This window comes from Lygodium microphyllum, chromosome 23 (genome assembly GCF_053477565.2).
Source record: "Lygodium microphyllum isolate KBCC chromosome 23, Lygodium_microphyllum_v1.1.10, whole genome shotgun sequence".
In the NCBI taxonomy this organism is placed as follows: Eukaryota; Viridiplantae; Streptophyta; class Polypodiopsida; order Schizaeales; family Lygodiaceae; genus Lygodium; species Lygodium microphyllum.
Window position 1 is genome coordinate 105,291,862 of NC_141157.1, and position 20,382 is coordinate 105,312,243.

Sequence of the window (20,382 nt, forward strand, 5' to 3'; positions counted from 1 at the left end):
AAAAGTCTCAAAAGAAGTGAGGGTGGTGAGATACTGAAAATGGAGATGTGTCGTATATATATAGGAACGACCTATCTCGAGTCTTGCCCACTGCAGTCTCTCGTACATCGCTCCGACTCTCTCGAAAGACCCAAGAAAGCCTTTCTAGGGTTGGAAATTGAAACCAAAAATGGGAATGAAAAAGGAAAACTGTACGGAATAATGTAGTTTCTCTACACGGGAATGTTGGCAATGCAATCACTATGCTTTTTGGATAGCAAGATATGCATCCAAAGGTGGGACATCCAAGATACCATGACGGTGGATCATCTTACATGCTTTGGTTGATCATGGTACTAGTACTTTTGGAATGTATGGCACAAACATACTTGGCCCGCAACTACGAATGCATGGAATGCATTCGTAAATCTATCCTTGATTGGCTGGTGGAGAAAAATATCCCAACATATCATCACATCGAAATGGCCCCCAGTTGCAAATAGGCGTGTTTCATGATACATCCATTGCTCCTAGTATGTTTGGTACATTAAGATTGGGCTGGTCAACTAGTGCATTGATTGCTTGGAACCAGCTTTGCTTTTTACAAAATAGTAGAACCCTAAGATGCATTTATTTACAGCAATATATATCAAGTAATAAAGGCATGAAATAAAAATAAATCAAAATTAAACCACTTTAGCCTAGATTGTCATCGAGAAAATTGAGATGAGCCCATTGGCCCCAAAACGTTGGTCCTTTGCAGTGTTTCTTTTCACATTTATTCCAAATGCATGTTGTATAATAAAAATTTATCCAAGCTAATTCTTCTCTCCTGCACCATTTGAAATAATAGGTTGTCTCCCATAACCAACAATCACAAAATTTAGATGTCCCTTGATCGAATGCGTATCTGAAGCACATATTGGATATTGAGCACTTGCATGCAAGTTTCCATTGACCAACTTCAACAAACCCCAAATTATCCCTAGATTACAAACACGTGCAAGCCATAAATTAGACCTTGAACACACTTGCATGCAGATCCCAAATGACCACCAACATCAAGTCTAAATTTTCCCTTTGCTACCGCATGCAAATCAACCCACCTATAGTCCCAAAATCTCACCAATTATGTTGTCCATTGACTAAATTTGCATCATTATCATTCTCCGATCACATAGACATGCATGTAGATATTCCAATGTCAGCATGCAAACCCTAATCTTTACCAGTTACACATTGAAATCAGCAAATCAACAACAATAATATAATCAAGTTCAAATGTGAGGCAAGTCTCCGATTTCCTTTATCAAATGGCACATGCATAAGCATATATGAGAGAGAAAAAGGCAAGAGACAGAGAATCCTGCAATTCAGCCTTCTATACTTACATGCGAGTCATCTTTGCTGTAGATGAGCAATCCTTCTCAGATCTACTGTAGTTTCTCGAATTTCCAACAAATCCCCTTGTTGCATGGCTGAGTTTTGATGTTAGCCTTCTTGAGACAACTAAGAAATGCTAATTTTTGCAAAAATTCAAAGTTATACTAGCAAATTCAGATTGAGAAAATTTAGATCCGCTAAGGGAGAAAAGATGAGCAAGAAATTAGAAAATGTTCTGTAACCTTCTTGTGAAGAAATACTTCCTCGACAATTGCCTTGTTGTCCTAGCCCCAAAAAGTATTATATTATCCTTGATTACTTAGCAATCTCTCTCAGCCCAACACTCACTTCTCCACCCTCAAATCTGACCCAAACAACCCAAAGTGGTCGAAAAACAGCTCAACATGAAAGATACACTCAAAGCATTATATGGTGTCCAATCTCAATTTTAAATTTTTAACCTCTTTCAAACTAGAAGTGTTGAAACTTTCCACAAACCTTAGTTTAAGACATTTAATCATTTAAATCCTTAATCCCCATGGTACCAAAAGTCATTTCCGAGGGAAAATTCAATGTCGTTGACCAAGATCTGACCTATATATCCCATTGGCACTTGTCAATCACAACTCCCACCAATGTTCCCCACTGCCTAAGCTAGGATTGTCCATCCCCATGGCAAGCATTTAACTTAATCGCACAAGTACACACCTCAAGTATAGAAACAGCATCAAGGAAAAAAATTATATCCTTACGACAGATCTCACGTGGATATGAATTTTTTTAACTTAATGCTCTCTAGACACTAAGTTATGTACATCTAAGAGATATAGATGAGATTAAGTTGAATGTGTGTCACAATGACAAAAGATCCTAGCTTTGGTAGTGGGATACATTGCAAAAGTTATTATAAATAACTACTAATGGAATTTCTAAGATAGATCTTGGTTAGAAATATTAAATCTTTCCTTGGAAATGACTTTTGGTGTCATGGAAATTAGATATTTAAATATATTAATATTTTGAACTGAGCGTACAGATTAAAGATTTAAATGATTTAAAATCCTAAACTAAGATTTGACAAAAGTTTCAACGCTTTCAAGATCAAAGAGGTTAGAATTTTAAAATTGAGCTTGGATACCACTTAATGTTATTTTAATGAGGGAAGGACCAAAGCACTATGCAGATTGAACTTGTATGTGAAGGCCGAATAAAAATGGAAATCTATCAAATGTGTACTTTGGATCAGTTTTGGGCTGCATACGAATGTATCATTCATGTTGGGCTCTTTTTCTCCCATTTTGGGTTGTTTCGGGCAGATCTAAGGATGAACAATTGAGTGACGAGTTCAAAGAGAGTAGTTAAGCCATCAAAGACACCAAAAGACTCGATCTACAACAATTTTTTGGGGCTTGCATAGCAAGGTGATCGTTGTGCAAGTATATCTCTATTGAAAAGTCAAAGGATTTTCTTTAATTTATTCCTCATCTCTCCTTCCTTAAAAAATCTAAATTCTCTCAATCATAATTTCCTGATACAACTCTCAATTTTTACAAAAATTGGGGTTTCTCAATTATTTTGGAAAGAAGCGTGTCTTCAAATCTTAACCATGTATAATAAAGATTTATTGAAAATCTAATGATAACAACAAATCTAAAAAAGATTGTTCATCTACAATCAAGTTGGCTTACATATAAGAGAAAACCCAATTTCTCCTTGAATGTGCTTCAAATCAAGGGGCAATTTGGAAATAATTACTAATAGTCATTATCTCAAGCATTGGATATCAGAATTTTCTATCCTTGGCTGGTTCATTCTCCCTCATCTATGTTAAATGCATACTAAACTAGCAATAAAAATTGAAGATTCGAGCCCCAAATTTAAACCTTATTATGTTATGGTTATTGATTTGTATATCTTGATGTGTAATCAACAAGGACTAGGGTTCGCATGGCAACATTGGAATACATGCATGCATGCCTTTGTGATTGAGAAAGATTGCCGATGCAAGCTTGGTAAATAGACAACAGAATAGGTGAGATTCAGGGTCTATAAGTGGGCTGATTTGCATGCAACAACTAGGAGCAATTTGAGGCTTGATGCTGCTAGTCATTTAAGACTTGCTTGCAAGTATTCAAGACCAATTTGTGTCCGCATCTGCTTATAATCCAAGTGAAATTTGGAGCTTAGTATAACCAGTCATTGGAGAGCTAAATACAAGTGTTCTTGACTCAATATGTGCTCGAATACACATCAAACAAGAGGCCAATTGAACTTAGTGGTTGCTAGTTATGAAGGATAGCTTATTATTCCAAATGTTGTTGGAGAATTCGCTTGGTCAATTCTTAGTTATACAACAGGTGTTTTAAATTACTATGAAAATAAATATCAAAAGGAACACCGACATTTTGGAGCCAATCGGGTGTCAGCTCATCTTAGTTCCATGTAGGCAATCTAGCCCGAATTGGTGAAGTGTTATTTTCTATTTATCATTTACTTTATGATATCATTGCTAGCTATAAATTGCAATAAATCCATGCTTTTTAGGGTTTCACTACCCTTCTGTAGTAATATTTTTCATAAGTCTATTACAAACACGTGAATTTATAACTTAAATATTTTTTAGACACCTAAGTTATAGCACTTAAATTGTGCACATGTGAGATAAAGTTAAATGTGTATCTATGGTGACAAATAATCTTAGTCAATGGGGAAATCAACCAAAATTGCTATGGACAAGCAAGTTATAATGTAGCTCGTAGACAAACTTCTAACAACGGCCCATCTATTCGTGAATCAAAATGGCACGAGTGATACTTTCTTTCATCTCCCAACCTCGCCTAGAAGAGTGTTGGCTCCTCTTCCTAGTTCCATCTGCTAGCCGTCCGCTTCAGGTGAGTCCTACTATTCTTAGACCCACTTACTCTCTAGACTCCCCTTGACCCCGTTCGAGTGCCCAAGGCCCCCCCAGACGGTCATCCCTCGCGCTTGTCTCCCATAAGTTACATTTGTTAATGTAACATTTCCTTCCCCTTAAGAATCGGTTTCGTCCTCGAAAACGATACTTGGAAGGTCCAACTGTAAATTGGGAAACCTTTTCCTTAAAGTACTTACTCACTCCCATGTTGAGCTTTCTTCTGAACAATATTTCCATTTGACCAAACATTCTTGATAAATAGTATTCCTTGTTCGTCTATTACGAACATTTAATATTCTTTCTGGTTCATGTGGATTAGATTGGTCATCTAATAGCTCCTCAATGTTATCATTTAAGATTAGATTATCCAAATCACCCAGCTTCTTCCTTAACTTACTTATATGAAAAACTGGATGTGTTTTACTACCAGCAAGTAGTTGGAGCTTGTAAGCATGTTCTCCCACCCTTTTAAGTATTATGAAAGGACCACAATACCTAGGTGAAAGCTTTGCACATCATTCCGTTTTCATAGTTTTAGTTTGTTCAGGCACCTTAAGATAGACCAATTCTCCTTCTTCAAAGGAGATGTCTCTTCGATGAGGATCTACATAAGCTTTAGCTCGATTTTGAGCTTTCTTAATATTTTCTTAAGCAAATTTTAACATATTATTCATATCCTCCAAAAAGTCCTTGGCTGCCTGAACCTTTTCCTTATGCAGTCCTACTGCATGAGGATCAAATTTTCTATCTCGATCAGAAACTATATTTGTCGGAAAGCCATACAATCGGTATATGTTCTCTACGAACAATCTAGCCAATTCTTGTGTTTTAACATCAATTAAAGTTGGAATAAGCCTAGCCGTTTTGGTTAACCTATCCACAATCACCCACACAGAGTCGTGACCCCTCTGTGTTCTCGCTAACGCAACAATAAAGTCCATGGAGATACTCTCCCATTTTCCCGAAGGAATCTCTAATGGGTGGAGAAGTCCTCCCATTTTCAATCTTTCAGCTTTATTAACCTGGCATTTATTACATTTGACCACATAGTCAAGGACGTCCTTATTCATTCCAGGCCAATAGAACTGCCTTTTAATAAGACTATAAGTCTTATTAACTCCTGGATGTCCCGCACTAGGGGTATCATGACACTCAAAGAGTATCTGGTGCCTTATTTCTTCATCTTTCTGGACACATACCCTACCCTTGTAGAGTAAATAACCATTATCAATGGTAAAATTCTTCCACTTCAATCTCATTTGAGCAACCCCTGATGCTCCATTTCCTTGATGAACATCCTCAGATATTCCTTCCTCTCTGGAGGCTCTTCTATTTGGATCCCCATTATTTATTGCTTCCCATATGTTAGAATATGCCGAATCAACCTAGCATTTCCCTTTCAAAGATTCAAGTAAATCAGAAGTGAACTAAGTAAAACTCAATTCATTTATGATGGGCATTCTGCTGAGTGCATCAGCCACTATATTGTACTTCCCCCTTCTATACCTTATTTAGTAGTCGAACTCTTGAAGGAGTTCGGCCCATCTGGCTTTACGCCCTTGTAGATTCGGTTGCCTTATTTCTTCATCTTTCTGGACACATACCCTACCCTTGTAGAGTAAATAACCATTATCAATGGTAAAATTCTTCCACTTGAATCTCATTTGAGCAACCCCTGATGCTCCATTTCCTTGATGAACATCCTCAGATATTCCTTCCTCTCTGGAGGCTCTTCCATTTGGATCCCCATTATTTATTGCTTCCCATATGTTAGAATATACCGAATCAACCTGGCATATCCCTTTCAAAGATTCAAGTAAATCAGAAGTGAACTGAGTAAAACTCAATTCATTTATGATGGGCATTCTGCTGAGTGCATCAGCCACTATATTGTACTTCCCCCTTCTATACCTTATTTAGTAGTCGAACTCTTGAAGGAGTTTGGCCCATCTGGCTTTACGCCCTTGTAGATTCGGTTGGTCATTAAGCCACTTAATGCTTTCATGATCCGACAACATCAAGAGTTTGACACCGTACAGATAGTGCCTCCATTTCTTCATTGCATATACTATTGCATACAGCTCCCTCTCATAAACAGAATAATTATGTTTTGCACAGTCTAATTTCTTGCTTTCAAAAGCAAATGGTCGACCTTCTTGTAATAAGACCGCGCCTATTGCTTTATCACTGGCATCGGCTTCAACCGCAAATGGTTTATTGGGATCCACAATTAATAGTACTGGAGCTGTAGCAATAGCTACCTTAAGTTTTTGAAAACTTTCATTTTGGTTTGTTCCCCAATTAAAGCTTTTCCCTTTCCCTTTAAGTTGGTCTGTCATTGGAACAGCTATTTTGGCATAATCCCGAATGAATCTACGATAAAATCCAAATAAACCTAGGAAGATCTACAACTCTTCCAGGTTCCTTGGAGATGGCCATTCAATAATTGCCCTTACTTTTTCTGGATCTATCTTGATTCCCTCTTTCGAGATAATATGCCCCAAATATTTGACCTCTTGTGGGAAGAATTCACATTTAGTTTTCTTCGCATAAAGGGAATGTGTTCTTAACAATTGGAATACTAATCGTAAGTGTTCCAAATGTTCTTCTTTTGATTTACTAAAGATCAAGATATCATCCAAGAAGACTACTACAAAGTGTCCTAGATAGGGCCATAACACACTATTCATCAGCTTCATAAAAATAGCTGGTGCATTAGTGAGGCCAAAAGACATCACCAAAAAATCATAATGCCCATATCTAGTACGAAATGCTGTCTTAGGAACATCCTGTGCCTTAATTCTTACTTGGTGATAGCCTGATCTTAAGTCTATCTTTGAGAAGAATTTTGCCCCTTGTAATTGATCAAAAAGATCTTCCATTCTGGGCATAGGAAATGTATTATTCACCGTTATCTTATTAAGTGCTCTATAATCAACACAAAGTCGCATAGAACCGTCTTTTTTCTTTACCAATAAAATTGGCGAAGCCCAAGGTGAACTGCTGGGTTGTATAAACCCTTTATCAAGATAATCTTTAATTTGTCTTTCAACTTCTTGGTGCGGTGTTTCACTTAACTTATCAGGTGGGTTTAGAAATAGGATGTGTATCCCTATCTGTGTCAATTGGGTGATTTACATCACCCCTATCTGGTGGAAGGCCACTTGGTAAATCAGAAGGAAACACATCTTTAAATTCATCTAACAAACCATTTAATTCATTACTTACATTCAACTCACAAACATAAGAAAATTGTTGCTTTATATTACAGAAAGTTAAAGTATTTTGTACAGGAAGAGACCATAACATATATACCTCACAAGCTTCCTTCTTTATCAGCTTCTAAACTTTAGTGGAACACAACAAAGGGTTATCAGATACTTCATGTTCACCTTGAATCACAAAAGTCTTACCATCCCTTTCAAATTCCAGTGTATTATGATGATAACTACGTTTTAAGGATGGTTCCAATCCCCATAGCCACTCCCTCCCTAAAGCAATATCGGCTCTTTCCATATTCATAATTTGGAAATCAAGTTTATATTTATATCCTTGGATCTCAATTTCCAAATTGGATACCATTGTATCCCATATTTTATTATCCTGACTTTGCATCATACGAACAACATATTGATGCCCACTCTTTTGTTGGGGAAGTTTCAATTTTTTTACAAGTGCATAATTTATGAAATTGTGGGTAGTAGATGTTAGCCTGCTCTTATTTAGTCTCAGTCTGTCATCTCCTGGTTGTGAGCTCCTATCAGAGTCTGACAGGAGACAGAGGAGCTCTGTCAGTGTGTTTTCAGGCTGCTTTAGGCAGCATGTAGCCCTGGGCATTTTACAGCCCAGATCTGGGCTGTTTTTGGGGTGACTGCCCATTATTTTGGGCAGTCGGACCAGTTCTGGTCAGTCGGACCAGAACTGGCCAGTCGGACCAGATCTGGCCATAGTCGGCCAGATCTGGCCAGGTCGGCCAGTTTAGCTGGTCGGCCAGTTTTCTGGCTGGGGGCTATTTATAGCTGCCCCCCCAGTCAGTCCAGTATTCATTCATTCATGCTCTGCAGGTTCAGCACTGCTCCCTCCGTCTCCGTCTCCGGCATTGGTGCTGCCTCTGCTTCCAGTCTGTCCTGGCTCCCTCACTGACGCTCCGGGCTGCGTGCAGGGACTGTTCTGTCCATTCCAGTGTATTCAGCATTCATCTCAGTCAGTGCAGACTTTCTTCCTTCATTCTCTGCTTCCTCTCTCCTCTCCTCTGTGTTCGTGTTCTTCTTTCGCTGCGCACTCTCACATGGTATCATCGCCTGATTGAGAGCACGGAGGACGAGAGAAATACCTTACTGCTGCTGCCCACAGTTCCACAACAGCCAGGCGATTCCTTCAGGCGGCTGCCAACAGGTCCATCCCAGCCAGGCGACTGCATCAGAAGGCTGTACAGCCTGCGTTTGCTGTACACAGGGGCTGCCACGTCATCCAGTGATGCAGCAACCCTGCGTTTGCTGCCAGGCGACCTCTTCTGCTGCAGGGCGACCCTCCTCCAGCTTGCGTTTTGCTGTTTTGCAGGTCGCTTCTACCCCGGCTGCTTCTATCCTGCAGGCGACCTCTGTCTGGGCAAGTTCCCGGTGCTGGTGGTCTCGATTCTAGTGTTCTGCATCAGATCTATTTGCGTTTTGCAGATCTAGGTGGTTGTAGGCACTCTCTGCCTGCATCTTGGTGGTTGGTGACCACACTGTTGGTCCTATTTCGTCAGCGGCACAACTTTCTTGGTATTTTTGCAGATTGGAAGATGTCTTACCAGTTTTCAGGCTTTGAAGACTCAGAGGATGAGCTTCTTTCTCATCATTCCTCTGAGCGGAGGCGGGACTATCGTGAAGTTCGTCATCGGGAAGACCCTCCTCGCACTCGTCCTTCTTCAGTCCATGCATCTCAGAGGGTTCCATCTACTGCGAAGGTTTCTTCAGTGAAGACTGCATCAACTGTGCGGATGCCTTCCTTGATTCCCTCTATCCAGGTGCCGATTCTCCCTTCCTTTCCGAAGGAAGACAAGTTGGATGGTTCCAACTATTCCCTAAGGTCATGCAAGGTGGCTTGCATCCTTGATACCTTTGATCTGTGGGATCTTGTTTCTTCGCCCATCGACCGACCCCCCGTGGATTCGTCCGATGGCACCTCTATGGACCGTGCAGCCTTATGGGATAGGCTCAACTCTCGAGCCCGTTCCTTTCTTTTTATGAGTCTCCATGATTCTGTTCTTGTACATGTTCACAGGTTAAAGACCGCGGCGGAAGTATGGACAAAGCTTGCGTCTTTGTATCAGCACAAGACATTTGCCCACAAGATTTCCCTGGAGAAGAAGTTGCGGATGCTCAGTCTTGATGGTTCTTCTTCCATGAAGGAGCACATCACGAAGATGGAGGATATGCGAGGCGAGCTAGCCTCTCTTGGTCGTCTGATATCGTCTGAGGATATGGCGATGATTCTGTTGACTCAGCTGCCATCACCCCGATATGATGTCTTCTACACCAGCCTCATCACTACGAGAACCCGTGAGACTCTCCTATGGGAGGAGCTTTCCCCGCTTGTCTTGGAGCATGACGAGCGACTCAAAGAGGTGGGAGCCAGTGGCTCCACCAAGGCATTTACGGCTGCCACAGGTGGTGGCAAGAAGAAGAAACAAAAGAAGGAGAAGTCCAAGGACAAGAAGGAGGAAGATAAGAAGGATGCGAAGGAGAAGAAGCCCAAGTGTCCCCATTGTGGGAAGGGCACTCATCCCGAGGAGAAGTGTTGGCAGAAGTATCCCCATTTGAAGCCTAAGGAGAAGGACTCGAAGGCGGCCCCAGCCACAACAGAATCTGCGTTTGTGCATCTCTTTGTTGAGGAAGACACTGCCCTAGCTTCTACCACTCAGGAGAAGCCTTGGCTCGTCGACAGTGGAGCATCTTCACATATGACCTTCCGTCAGGATTGGCTTCAGGATCTTCGTTCCAGAGGGGGTATAGTCACCATTGGTGACAATTCTACAGTTCCTGTTCATGGAGTGGGGACTTTACCTATGTTTTCTGACAGGCGGTCTTCCTCCGCCAAAGTTCTCTATGTGCCTGATTTGGGTTTTAACCTATTATCTGTGCATGGTCTTACTCAGTTAGGTACCCGCGTCATTTTTACTTAGGATGCAGTCACAGTGGAGGATGCTTCTACAGGTGATGCCCTTTGGTCAGGTACACAGGAGGGTGGGCTTTATACGCTCACAGCCTTGGCTGCGCGGACTTCCCATGAGCTTGGGCTGCTCTGGCATGCTCGGTATGGTCATTTGAACCTCGATTCTCTTCGCCGGGATTCTAGGAGGAAGATGGTGGAGGGACTTCCTGATTTCCCTCCTCTTCACACTTTGTGCCCTAGCTGCTTGAGGGGCAAGCAGCACAGGCAGCCTCACCCGCAGGTTGCTTCTAGGAGGGCTACTTCACCGCTTGAGTTGGTTCATACCGACCTTTGCGGACCTATGGCCACGGCCTCCCTTGGGAAGGCCAAGTATTTGATGCTGATTGTGGACGACTTTAGTCGTTGTGTGTGGCCTTATTTCTTGGAGTACAAGAGCGAGGCGTACTTCCGTTTCTGTGAGTGGCAGGTGTTTGTGGAGACCCAAACAACTTCCAAAGTCCACGGTGTTCGAGCTGATCACGGTGGAGAGTTCACTTCTCACCTTTTCTCTCAGTTTTGCAGGGATCATGGTATTCGAGTGGAGTATTCCCATCCGAACACACCATCAGAGAATGGTGTGGTGGAGCGTGCGAATCGGACCATGATTGAGATGGCCCGATCTATGCTGGAGCATAGGAGTCTTCCTCATTTCCTTTGGGGTGAGGCGGTGGCTACAGTGGTGCATATACGCAACCGCTCTCCGACTTCGGCGTTACAGGACATGACTCCATATGAGGCTTTCTTCGGAAAGAAGCCTTCCGTGTCCCATTTTCGCATCTTTGGGTGCGATGCTTTTGTCCATGTGGACAAGAAGAAGAGGAAGACGAAGTTCGACTCTAAGTCGCGAAAGCTTATCTTCGTTGGTTATAGTACCACGAAGGGATATCGGCTCTACGACCCGACGACGCGGCAGGTTGCGGTGAGCAGGGATGTGATCTTTGATGAGGCTTCGGCCTCTGAGGATCCGATTGATGGTTCTATTTCCGATGTTTCTTCATCATCGACGGACCCCCCCCACCTTCTCTCCCTTCACTTCCTTCCAGGATCACCCTTAGCACCCCCCCTATTCCTCCTCCTTCGGCTTCCCTTTCCCCTTTGGTGGATGTGCCTTCGTCTTCTACGAGCTCTTCTACCGCCTCTTCGGAATCTTCACGGGATATACAGCCTTCTTCAGATGCGGAGGATTTACCTTCACTCGGTGAGGGGGAGTCCCTCTCCGATTTGGGTGCTTTACAGGTTCCGGAGACCCCCCGGTCTCCCTCACAGAAGGAGTCTCCCAGGATTCCTTTATGGTATCGCCGGCTCATGCAGGATTCAGGTGTTACTCATTTTCCTGCTTCTTCTACAGGTCCTCGTCGATCAGCCCGTTTACAGGCCCAGCGGGACAGTTCACTATGTGTGAACTATGCTCTTATGTCACAGATTCTTCAGGATTCCGAGCCTTCCACTGTGGAGGAGGCTCTTGCACAGGATATTTGGAGACAGGCTATGCAGGCCGAGCTCGACTCCATCGAGCGAAACCATACGTGGGAGCTTGTTCCGCGTCCCGCGAAACGGAAGGTGATTGGTGTGAAATGGGTCTTTAAGACCAAATATCTTGCAGATGGCTCCTTGGACAAGCATAAAGCTAGGCTTGTTGCCAAGGGTTTTGCCCAGCGTGCAGGGTTGGATTACTTTGAGACTTTTGCTCCTACAGCTAGGATGTCCACCATCCGAGTGCTTTTGGCTCTTGCTGCTCATCACCGTTGGCCTGTCTATCAGATGGACGTCAAGTTTGCTTTTCTGAATGGCGTTCTTGAGGAGGAGATTTATGTTTCACAGCCTCCTGGTTTTCTTGTGCAGGGGAAGGAGGATCATGTCTACAGGCTGCGGAAGGCTCTTTATGGCCTAAAGCAGGCTCCTCGTGCTTGGTACCAGCGGATTGACCGCTTCTTTCTACAGAGTGGCTTTGCGCGCTCCGCTTATGATCCTTCTACAGGTCCTCGTTGATCAGCCCGTTTACAGGCCCAGCGGGACAGTTCACTATGTGTGAACTATGCTCTTATGTCACAGATTCTTCAGGATTCCGAGCCTTCCACTGTGGAGGAGGCTCTTGCACAGGATATTTGGAGACAGGCTATGCAGGCCGAGCTCGACTCCATCGAGCGAAACCATACGTGGGAGCTTGTTCCGCGTCCCGCGAAACGGAAGGTGATTGGTGTGAAATGGGTCTTTAAGACCAAATATCTTGCAGATGGCTCCTTGGACAAGCATAAAGCTAGGCTTGTTGCCAAGGGTTTTGCCCAGCGTGCAGGGTTGGATTACTTTGAGACTTTTGCTCCTACAGCTAGGATGTCCACCATCCGAGTGCTTTTGGCTCTTGCTGCTCATCACCGTTGGCCTGTCTATCAGATGGACGTCAAGTCTGCTTTTCTGAATGGCGTTCTTGAGGAGGAGATTTATGTTTCACAGCCTCCTGGTTTTCTTGTGCAGGGGAAGGAGGATCATGTCTACAGGCTGCGGAAGGCTCTTTATGGCCTAAAGCAGGCTCCTCGTGCTTGGTACCAACGGATTGACCGCTTCTTTCTACAGAGTGGCTTTGCGCGCTCCGCTTATGATCCCAACCTCTACTTACGGGTTGTGGATTCTCTTTCGGTGTTCCTCATCTTGTATGTGGATGATCTTATCATTACAGGGAGCGACACTCAGCAGGTGGAGCATACTCGGTCCATTCTACAGCAGGAGTTTGACATGACGGATCTAGGGATCCTTCACTTCTTTCTAGGTCTGGAGATCTATCAGATGGCACAGGGCATTTTTATCTCGCAGCACAGGTACATCTCCGAGCTTCTTTCGGAGTTTGATATGGCTGAGTGTCGGCCTATCTCATGCCCTATGGACCCTGAGTCCAAGCTTTTGACAGCTGGAGTTCCTCTTACCGATCCCACCCGTTACAGGTGCCTTGTCGGCTCTCTTATCTGGCTGCTTCACACTCGGCCGGATATCTCCTTTGTGGTGGCTTTATTGTCTTCCTTTATGCAGACTCCTACCCAGGATCACTGGCAGGCGGCCTTGTGGGTTCTTCGCTATTTGCAGGGGACTCGATCCTTTGGGATCATGTATGGAGATGGGATTACCCTTTCTGGATGGAGTGATTCTGATTGGGCAGGTGATGTGGATTCTCGACGATCCACTACAGGTTATGCTTTCACCCTTGGATCTGGTGCTGTCTCTTGGAGCAGCAAGAAGCAGCCTACTGTGGCACTTTCTTCTACAGAGGCTGAGTATCGGGCCCTATGTTCGACCGCTATGGAGGCAGTTTGGCTCCGTCGCTTACTCGCGGAGATTGGCTTTTCCCAGACCGGACCTACGGAGCTGCGCGTGGATAACCAGAGTGCTCTTGCTCTGGCCAAGAACCCGGTGTTTCATGCTCGTACGAAGCACATTGAGGTTCAGTATCACTATGTTCGAGAGCGGATCGTGGATTCGGAGCTGGTGGTGGTCTATTGTCCTACGGCGGCCAATGCAGCTGATCTCTTTACGAAGCCTTTGCCTCAGGCTTCTTTGCTTCATCACATGCGGTTCTTGGGTCTTCAGACTCTCCCAGGAGTTGAGAGGGGGTGTTAGCCTGCTCTTATTTAGTCTCAGTCTGTCATCTCCTGGTTGTGAGCTCCTGTCAGAGTCTGACAGGAGACAGAGGAGCTCTGTCAGTGTGTTTTCAGGCTGCTTTAGGCAGCATGTAGCCCTGGGCATTTTACAGCCCAGATCTGGGCTGTTTTTGGGGTGACTGCCCATTATTTTGGGCAGTCGGACCAGTTCTGGTCAGTCGGACCAGAACTGGCCAGTCGGACCAGATCTGGCCATAGTCGGCCAGATCTGGCCAGGTCGGCCAGTTTAGCTGGTCGGCCAGTTTTCTGGCTGGGGGCTATTTATAGCTGCCCCCCCAGTCAGTCCAGTATTCATTCATTCATGCTCTGCAGGTTCAGCACTGCTCCCTCCGTCTCCGTCTCCGGCATTGGTGCTGCCTCTGCTTCCAGTCTGTCCTGGTTCCCTCACTGACGCTCCGGGCTGCGTGCAGGGACTGTTCTGTCCATTCCAGTGTATTCAGCATTCATCTCAGTCAGTGCAGACTTTCTTCCTTCATTCTCTGCTTCCTCTCTCCTCTCCTCTGTGTTCGTGTTCTTCTTTCGCTGCGCACTCTCACAGTAGAGTCATCAATCATAACTCTTAACCCTCTTTCCAGCTATCAATCCATGCACTCTAACTAAATCATGTGGCCTAAAGGTAGGCTGCCACATAGAAGTTGACATACAACATGTGTTGTACATCCTTGTGCAAGACCTCTAAAGATTTATACTTTCCATGCCCCTTTAATTCCAGGGTCTGCCCTACATGGATTTGTTTTTCTTTTCCCTTGCCCTTGTCCTTATCCTTTCCTTTATCTTCCCCCTTTTTCCTTTGAGGGCATTTACAGGCAGCATGGTTAGGGGATAGGCAATTGAAACACAGCCTTTTTTTTTTGGCCTTATCAAAGTCATCTTGACTTAACTTTGGCCTTACATATTGTTTCTTTTCAAAGGGTTGTTTCTTGCCCTTAAGAAATTGCATTTTCCTTTTAAATTTGCCTACAAATTTTGAGGTTTCAAATTCCTTAGTCTTGGGCTCCGTATCAGTGAGACTAGTGAGTGTACCTAGACGCGTACTATCTTCATTGATTAATGCAAATTTATTTAATTGCCTCTTCAACCGTCTTAGGTGAACTCCTTTTCACTTCCTTTTTACAGGCCTTATCTAGTCCCCTAATGAATCCTCTTGTCTTTTGAAATTCATCTATTCCTTCCAATTTGAGGATTATCTCACGATACTCCTCCAGATATGTCAGCAGGGGTCTTCCCTTTTGTCTGACATAATCCCAATCTTCCCAATTTCTTTCCATTTCATTTTCAAGAAGGAATTCTTTCAAAAAGACCGATTCAAATTGAGCCCAAGTTTCAAGTATTTTATTTGCCTCCTTTAAAGTTCGCCACCATTTATATGCCTTTGGCCCCAAAGTTAAATTGGCCTCCAGTGCTTGGAGATGTGGTGGAGTATTTTTAAGTTTGTGCAAATCCTCCCATTTTTGGAGAAAATTAAAGATAGTGTCTTTATTTCTGTCTTTTTCCTCCCCGTGAAACTGAGGGGGTTTCATATATTTTAACACTAGGTTATCCCTCAGCTTTTGGTGGGGTTCCCTAGGATCTCGCATAGTCACATCTAAATCTTTCGATGAAGATGGAATATCCGAGGTTTCTACCTTATTTTTATCCCTTTCTAGTAATAAGGTTAATTGAGATTTTATTTCGATGAGTGTTTGAGTTAGAAATTCCATTTGAACCCCCTGTGCTTGCACACGAGCAGTTAGATCATCAAATTGTTCTCGTGTGGCAAAAAATTCTTCCCATTGCTTTTCTTGTCTTTCTGTTTCATGGGGATCTACCATAGGGTGGTCCCCGGAACTAGAGCCTTTGATTATCATCAAATTGTTCTCGTGTGGCAAAAAATTCTTCCCATTGCAAATTCTTCCCATTGCTTTTCTTGTATTTCTGTTTCATGGGGATCTACCATAGGGTGGTCCCCGGAACTAGAGCCTTTGATTACCCCCTCTCTCTCTTTCCCCTCCATCAATACACTCGAATTGGAAAGCAAATATAAGAAGTTTGCGTACAAAGTTGGGGTACTTCCCTGATTACAAAATAAAACAGAAGTCAATGATCTCTATAAGGTAGAGATGGCGCGAAGAACGAAGCAGCTGGGAACACGGCATGTCGGCAGGAGCGCTGGGTATGGGTGTAATTAATCACCCCCTGTAAGGTCACATGGGAACACAGGCTGTGACCAGAAAGATTAAAGCGGGACTTAGTCCCACCGTAATCGCCAGCAGGAACGTTGACGATTAGTGTAACCTGGTTGGTACCCGTCCGTCGTGGTAGGATTAAGCTACTTGATGATTCTCAAATAGTGCTGAATTTATTTATTGATGACACTAACATATAGTGAAAAATGATGGGACATCAATTAGAAACGTTTACAACTGCTTAAATACCTTATGTATGGCCTTTGACTCTAGGATAAATCATAACAAAACATGTATGAGGAGTCTAATCAAGCTTCAACCCCCTTTCTTGGTTGATCAAAGAAGGCTACAAAATCACCACCACCACAACAACAGTCAACAACCCAAACCACCAACAACAACAACAACCACACACAAAAAAAAGTGCTTGTTTTTTTGTACGAATTCGTACGGTACGGTACGGTACGAAAAGTATAGTACGAACCAGTTCGTACTACGTACGAGTGCAACTATGATTGCAGTTCATGATTCATGGCTGTCTTCATCATCTTCCTTGTGCTACGGCACCCCTGTTCCCTTGTATCACATTCACTCCATGATTCAGGTCTTCATCATTCCATTTATCAAATTTTCTTCTCTCTTCCCTTCTATTCTCAGTGTTTGCCGAGTTCACTCTGTGTTCCTCCCCGCAAAACCTACTGTCTCGCTAGTATGTCATTATTTGCCACCTCATCATAGCACTTCATCAGCCTACATTTTCAGCATTTAATGCCCCGCAACAAGCTGCTTCCATCTCTCCCCTTGGGTGTCGGGCGACTACTACAATACTTGCATTTTTGTTATCCAGCAGGCCGCCTATATCAACACATGCCTCTCTTATTGTCACCTAACAGTTCTCTATCTTCGATGACCAATTTTCAGCCTTCTCTAGTGGTAGACTTCTGCATTTACCAAATTTCAGCCTCCAACTACTATGTTTTGGTGACCAGCTTGCTGCCCTTCATTATTTAGCACTCTCTCGTCTTCACTTAGTGGTTACTGCACTTGGGATCCATCTCCCATGAACGTCACTCTCCGACATTGCATTGCTCTGCCCTTGGGCATTCTATACACTCTTACATTCATTTACACCATTCATTCACTTCAAAGTTTCTTCTCTTTGTGTTTACAAGTGCAGCTATGTGACGTTTTGGTTTTTTTTTTTAATTAAAGAATGAAAAAATAAACGTACAACCAAAATTAAAGAAAAGCTTAAATATTTGAAAGCTTTTAGGCTTTTCAAGTTTGTAAACTACAAAAGCTTTAAAAAGCTTAAAGAAAAGCTTTAAACGTTGGGAAGCCTTAAGCCTATATCAAGGGGAGAGTTAAGTAGTATGGGCCATTCTCTCCATTACGAAATTAGTCTCTTATTTGAGGAGAGAGAAAGGTCATACACAAGTGTGTGGAGATGCGTACGTCAGTTCCTCGATCATTGCGTTCGCAAGACAAAAGGTAAGATTCAAATCTTCGTCATTCGTTCATTTCAGGATTAGTTAAATAGTAGTAAAACTAAAATGAAAGAAAACGATCTTTTGAACGTATGGCAAAAACGAAAGTGTAACAAACTTTTGAACGTACTGGAAAAAACGAAAACATAAAACTTCAACAAACCAGATATTTTGAATGGACAAGGGAATGCACCTTCTCCCATAATTATTTAATTAAAGAAATTTGTGTCAACTCTTCGACATGCTATATAGAATGTTTTCTCATTTCAATTAGTTTTCTTTTTTAACTTTTTGAAGCACTTTTATTGTTAACGATCTTTTGAACGTATGGCAAAAACGAAAGCGTAACAAACTTTTGAATGTACTAAAAAAAACGAAAATGTAAAACTTCAACAAACCAAATATTTTGAATGGACGTGGGAATGGCACCTTCTCCCATAATTATTTAATTACGAAAAGATTTATGCCAACTCTTCAACATGCTATATAGCATGTTTTCTCCAAGGTTGTCTTCGTACATAGTACAGACTAATCCGTACATTGCGATCCGTATGGTATGGTACGGTATGTATCCATACGATTTAGTACGAAAAAATAAGCACTTTTTTGCCACTCTCCTTCAAGCCTACAACTTTCTTTTTTTCTTTCTCCTTTCTTTTTTTTTCTTCTTGCTTTCTTATTTCTCTTCCCCAAGCCTCTCTCTGTCTCTCTCTCTCTCTCTCTCTCTCTCTCTCTCTCTCTCGCCTCTCTCTCTCTCAACCATAGTTGCACTAATACCATGTACAAAAGGTTTCATACTATACCATACTTTAGGTACCGTATCTTACGTATTAGTACCATAAGGTACCAACTTAATGGATACATCTTTCCCATTCGAACTACACTTTGGGACTAGCTAAATGCTCCTTATATTAATATGATTCTCCCATGAGATTAGGTTATTTGAGATTCAAACAATTTCTCTCAACCTTCTGTCTCTCAAGCCCACACTTCTCTAATTTGTATAAGCATGCATGTATGATGTATCCACTCCCATCTATGTAGTTATAAGTTATAGGTAGCAGTAGCGTATGTTGCCCATGAAGCATTAGGTTTTGGCATGTTACCCTCAAGTACTCATCTTATGTACTCTAATAGCATTGCTATTTAGACTTGAAATATCTATTCTATTATCTTTAGTCCAAAATAATCAAGTTTTTTTTCGTACTAATATCATAATGTACCTTATAAAATCTTAAGGTACCATTTAGTACTGCATTTTATCATACCGTACCGTATCGTACCTGACAACTATGGGTACCGTATCATACCTTTCTTCCTCAAAAATCCAATCCAATCCAATCCCGTATCGTACTAATATCGTACCGTACCTTATAAAATCTTAAGGTACCATTTAGTATCCTATTTTATCATACCGTACCGTATCGTACCTTTCGTACCTGACAACTATATTTCTCATTTCATTTAGTTTTTTTGTTTTTGAAGTACTATTATTGTTTAAAATTTGTAATTACGAAGTATAGCATGTTGTTTTCATAAACAAGTGTAGTATAGTTTTATGATAAAAACATATTGTTCTCATCAATATCAATGGACGCTATGCAAAAACAAAGTCACAGGGAATCCCTCAAGACTTCTAGAAAAAGAAAAACTATGGCTTGTAGAAAACATCATTAAAAGCCTTTGCTACAACTTGGTACAACACAGAAAATTTTGAATCATCTTGGGCAACAGAATGTGAAAGCATCATTGAAACAATAACAATGTGCACATCCTGTATTATAGTCACAATGCAACATCATGCTATTATCTCGCAAACGAACGATGTAGTCACATGTCTAAACACCATCACTAAAACTGTTACATAACAAACATGTAAAAATTGCATATGGAATTTCATACTCCTTTACTTAGCTGCACTTATCAACCTAGTTATCTCTAAGTTTGAGTTTTGAGTTTCGACGTTTAAAGTTTAGGGTTTGAGTTTTACTTGTCTTTGTCTAAGTCTATATTTCAATCTCGGTCGTACATGTTGTGTTTCCATAATGCAAACCCTAGCATATCTTCACATTCCCATCGAACTATCTCCACCTTCAAGCCAAAGAAACCTTCTATCCCGACAGCAACTCATCAATCGCCTTCGAAGTTGTATAAGAAAAAGGAGAGTAACCGCAAAGTAACTCACAGTGCTTTACCTACCATTAGACAGGGCACTATCATGGTAATAGAGAAAGCTCTCAGAATTAGAAGGCAAAGTGTACTTCAAAGGCTTCAGTAAATCTTGTAGAAGCTCCAAAGTATTTCTTTTTAATGTTTATTAAGAGATTGTTTTGTTAATGCAAGTAGTTGTAATGGTTGTTCCATAAATGAATCTATATTTGACCCACATGACCTTTTAAGATCATCAATTATACTAATGGCCAAGAAGTTACAATTTGGTACGATAATGGTTCTGCTCACAATTTCCTTTCTTCTCAATTGATGTAAAAATTGCATTTCCACATTATACCCGCTAACTAAGCTTATCATGTCCCCTATGCAAAGGGCCCCACTGTGGATTGTTGGGATCAAATGGTGCCAAGCTTGGATCTTTTGATCCAACAATACCATGA

General features: G+C 42.2%; 1 protein-coding gene across 5 annotated transcripts in view; it reads right to left on the bottom strand.

Moving 5' to 3' along the window:
• The window catches only part of LOC148016579 (uncharacterized), a 60,693-nt gene that overhangs the window by 26,904 nt on the left and 13,407 nt on the right, over positions 1-20,382 (bottom strand). Inside the window, exon 3 of one of the 5 annotated variants that reach the window (XM_087664538.1) lies at positions 1,692-1,726. The exons of the other annotated variants lie outside the window; for them this stretch is intronic. Within the exon in view, the coding sequence (XP_087520664.1) occupies positions 1,707-1,726 (20 nt within the window). The 3' untranslated portion in view covers positions 1,692-1,706. Of the gene's footprint in view, positions 1-1,691; positions 1,727-20,382 lie in introns of those variants that run through there. 5 annotated transcript variants of the gene reach the window in all.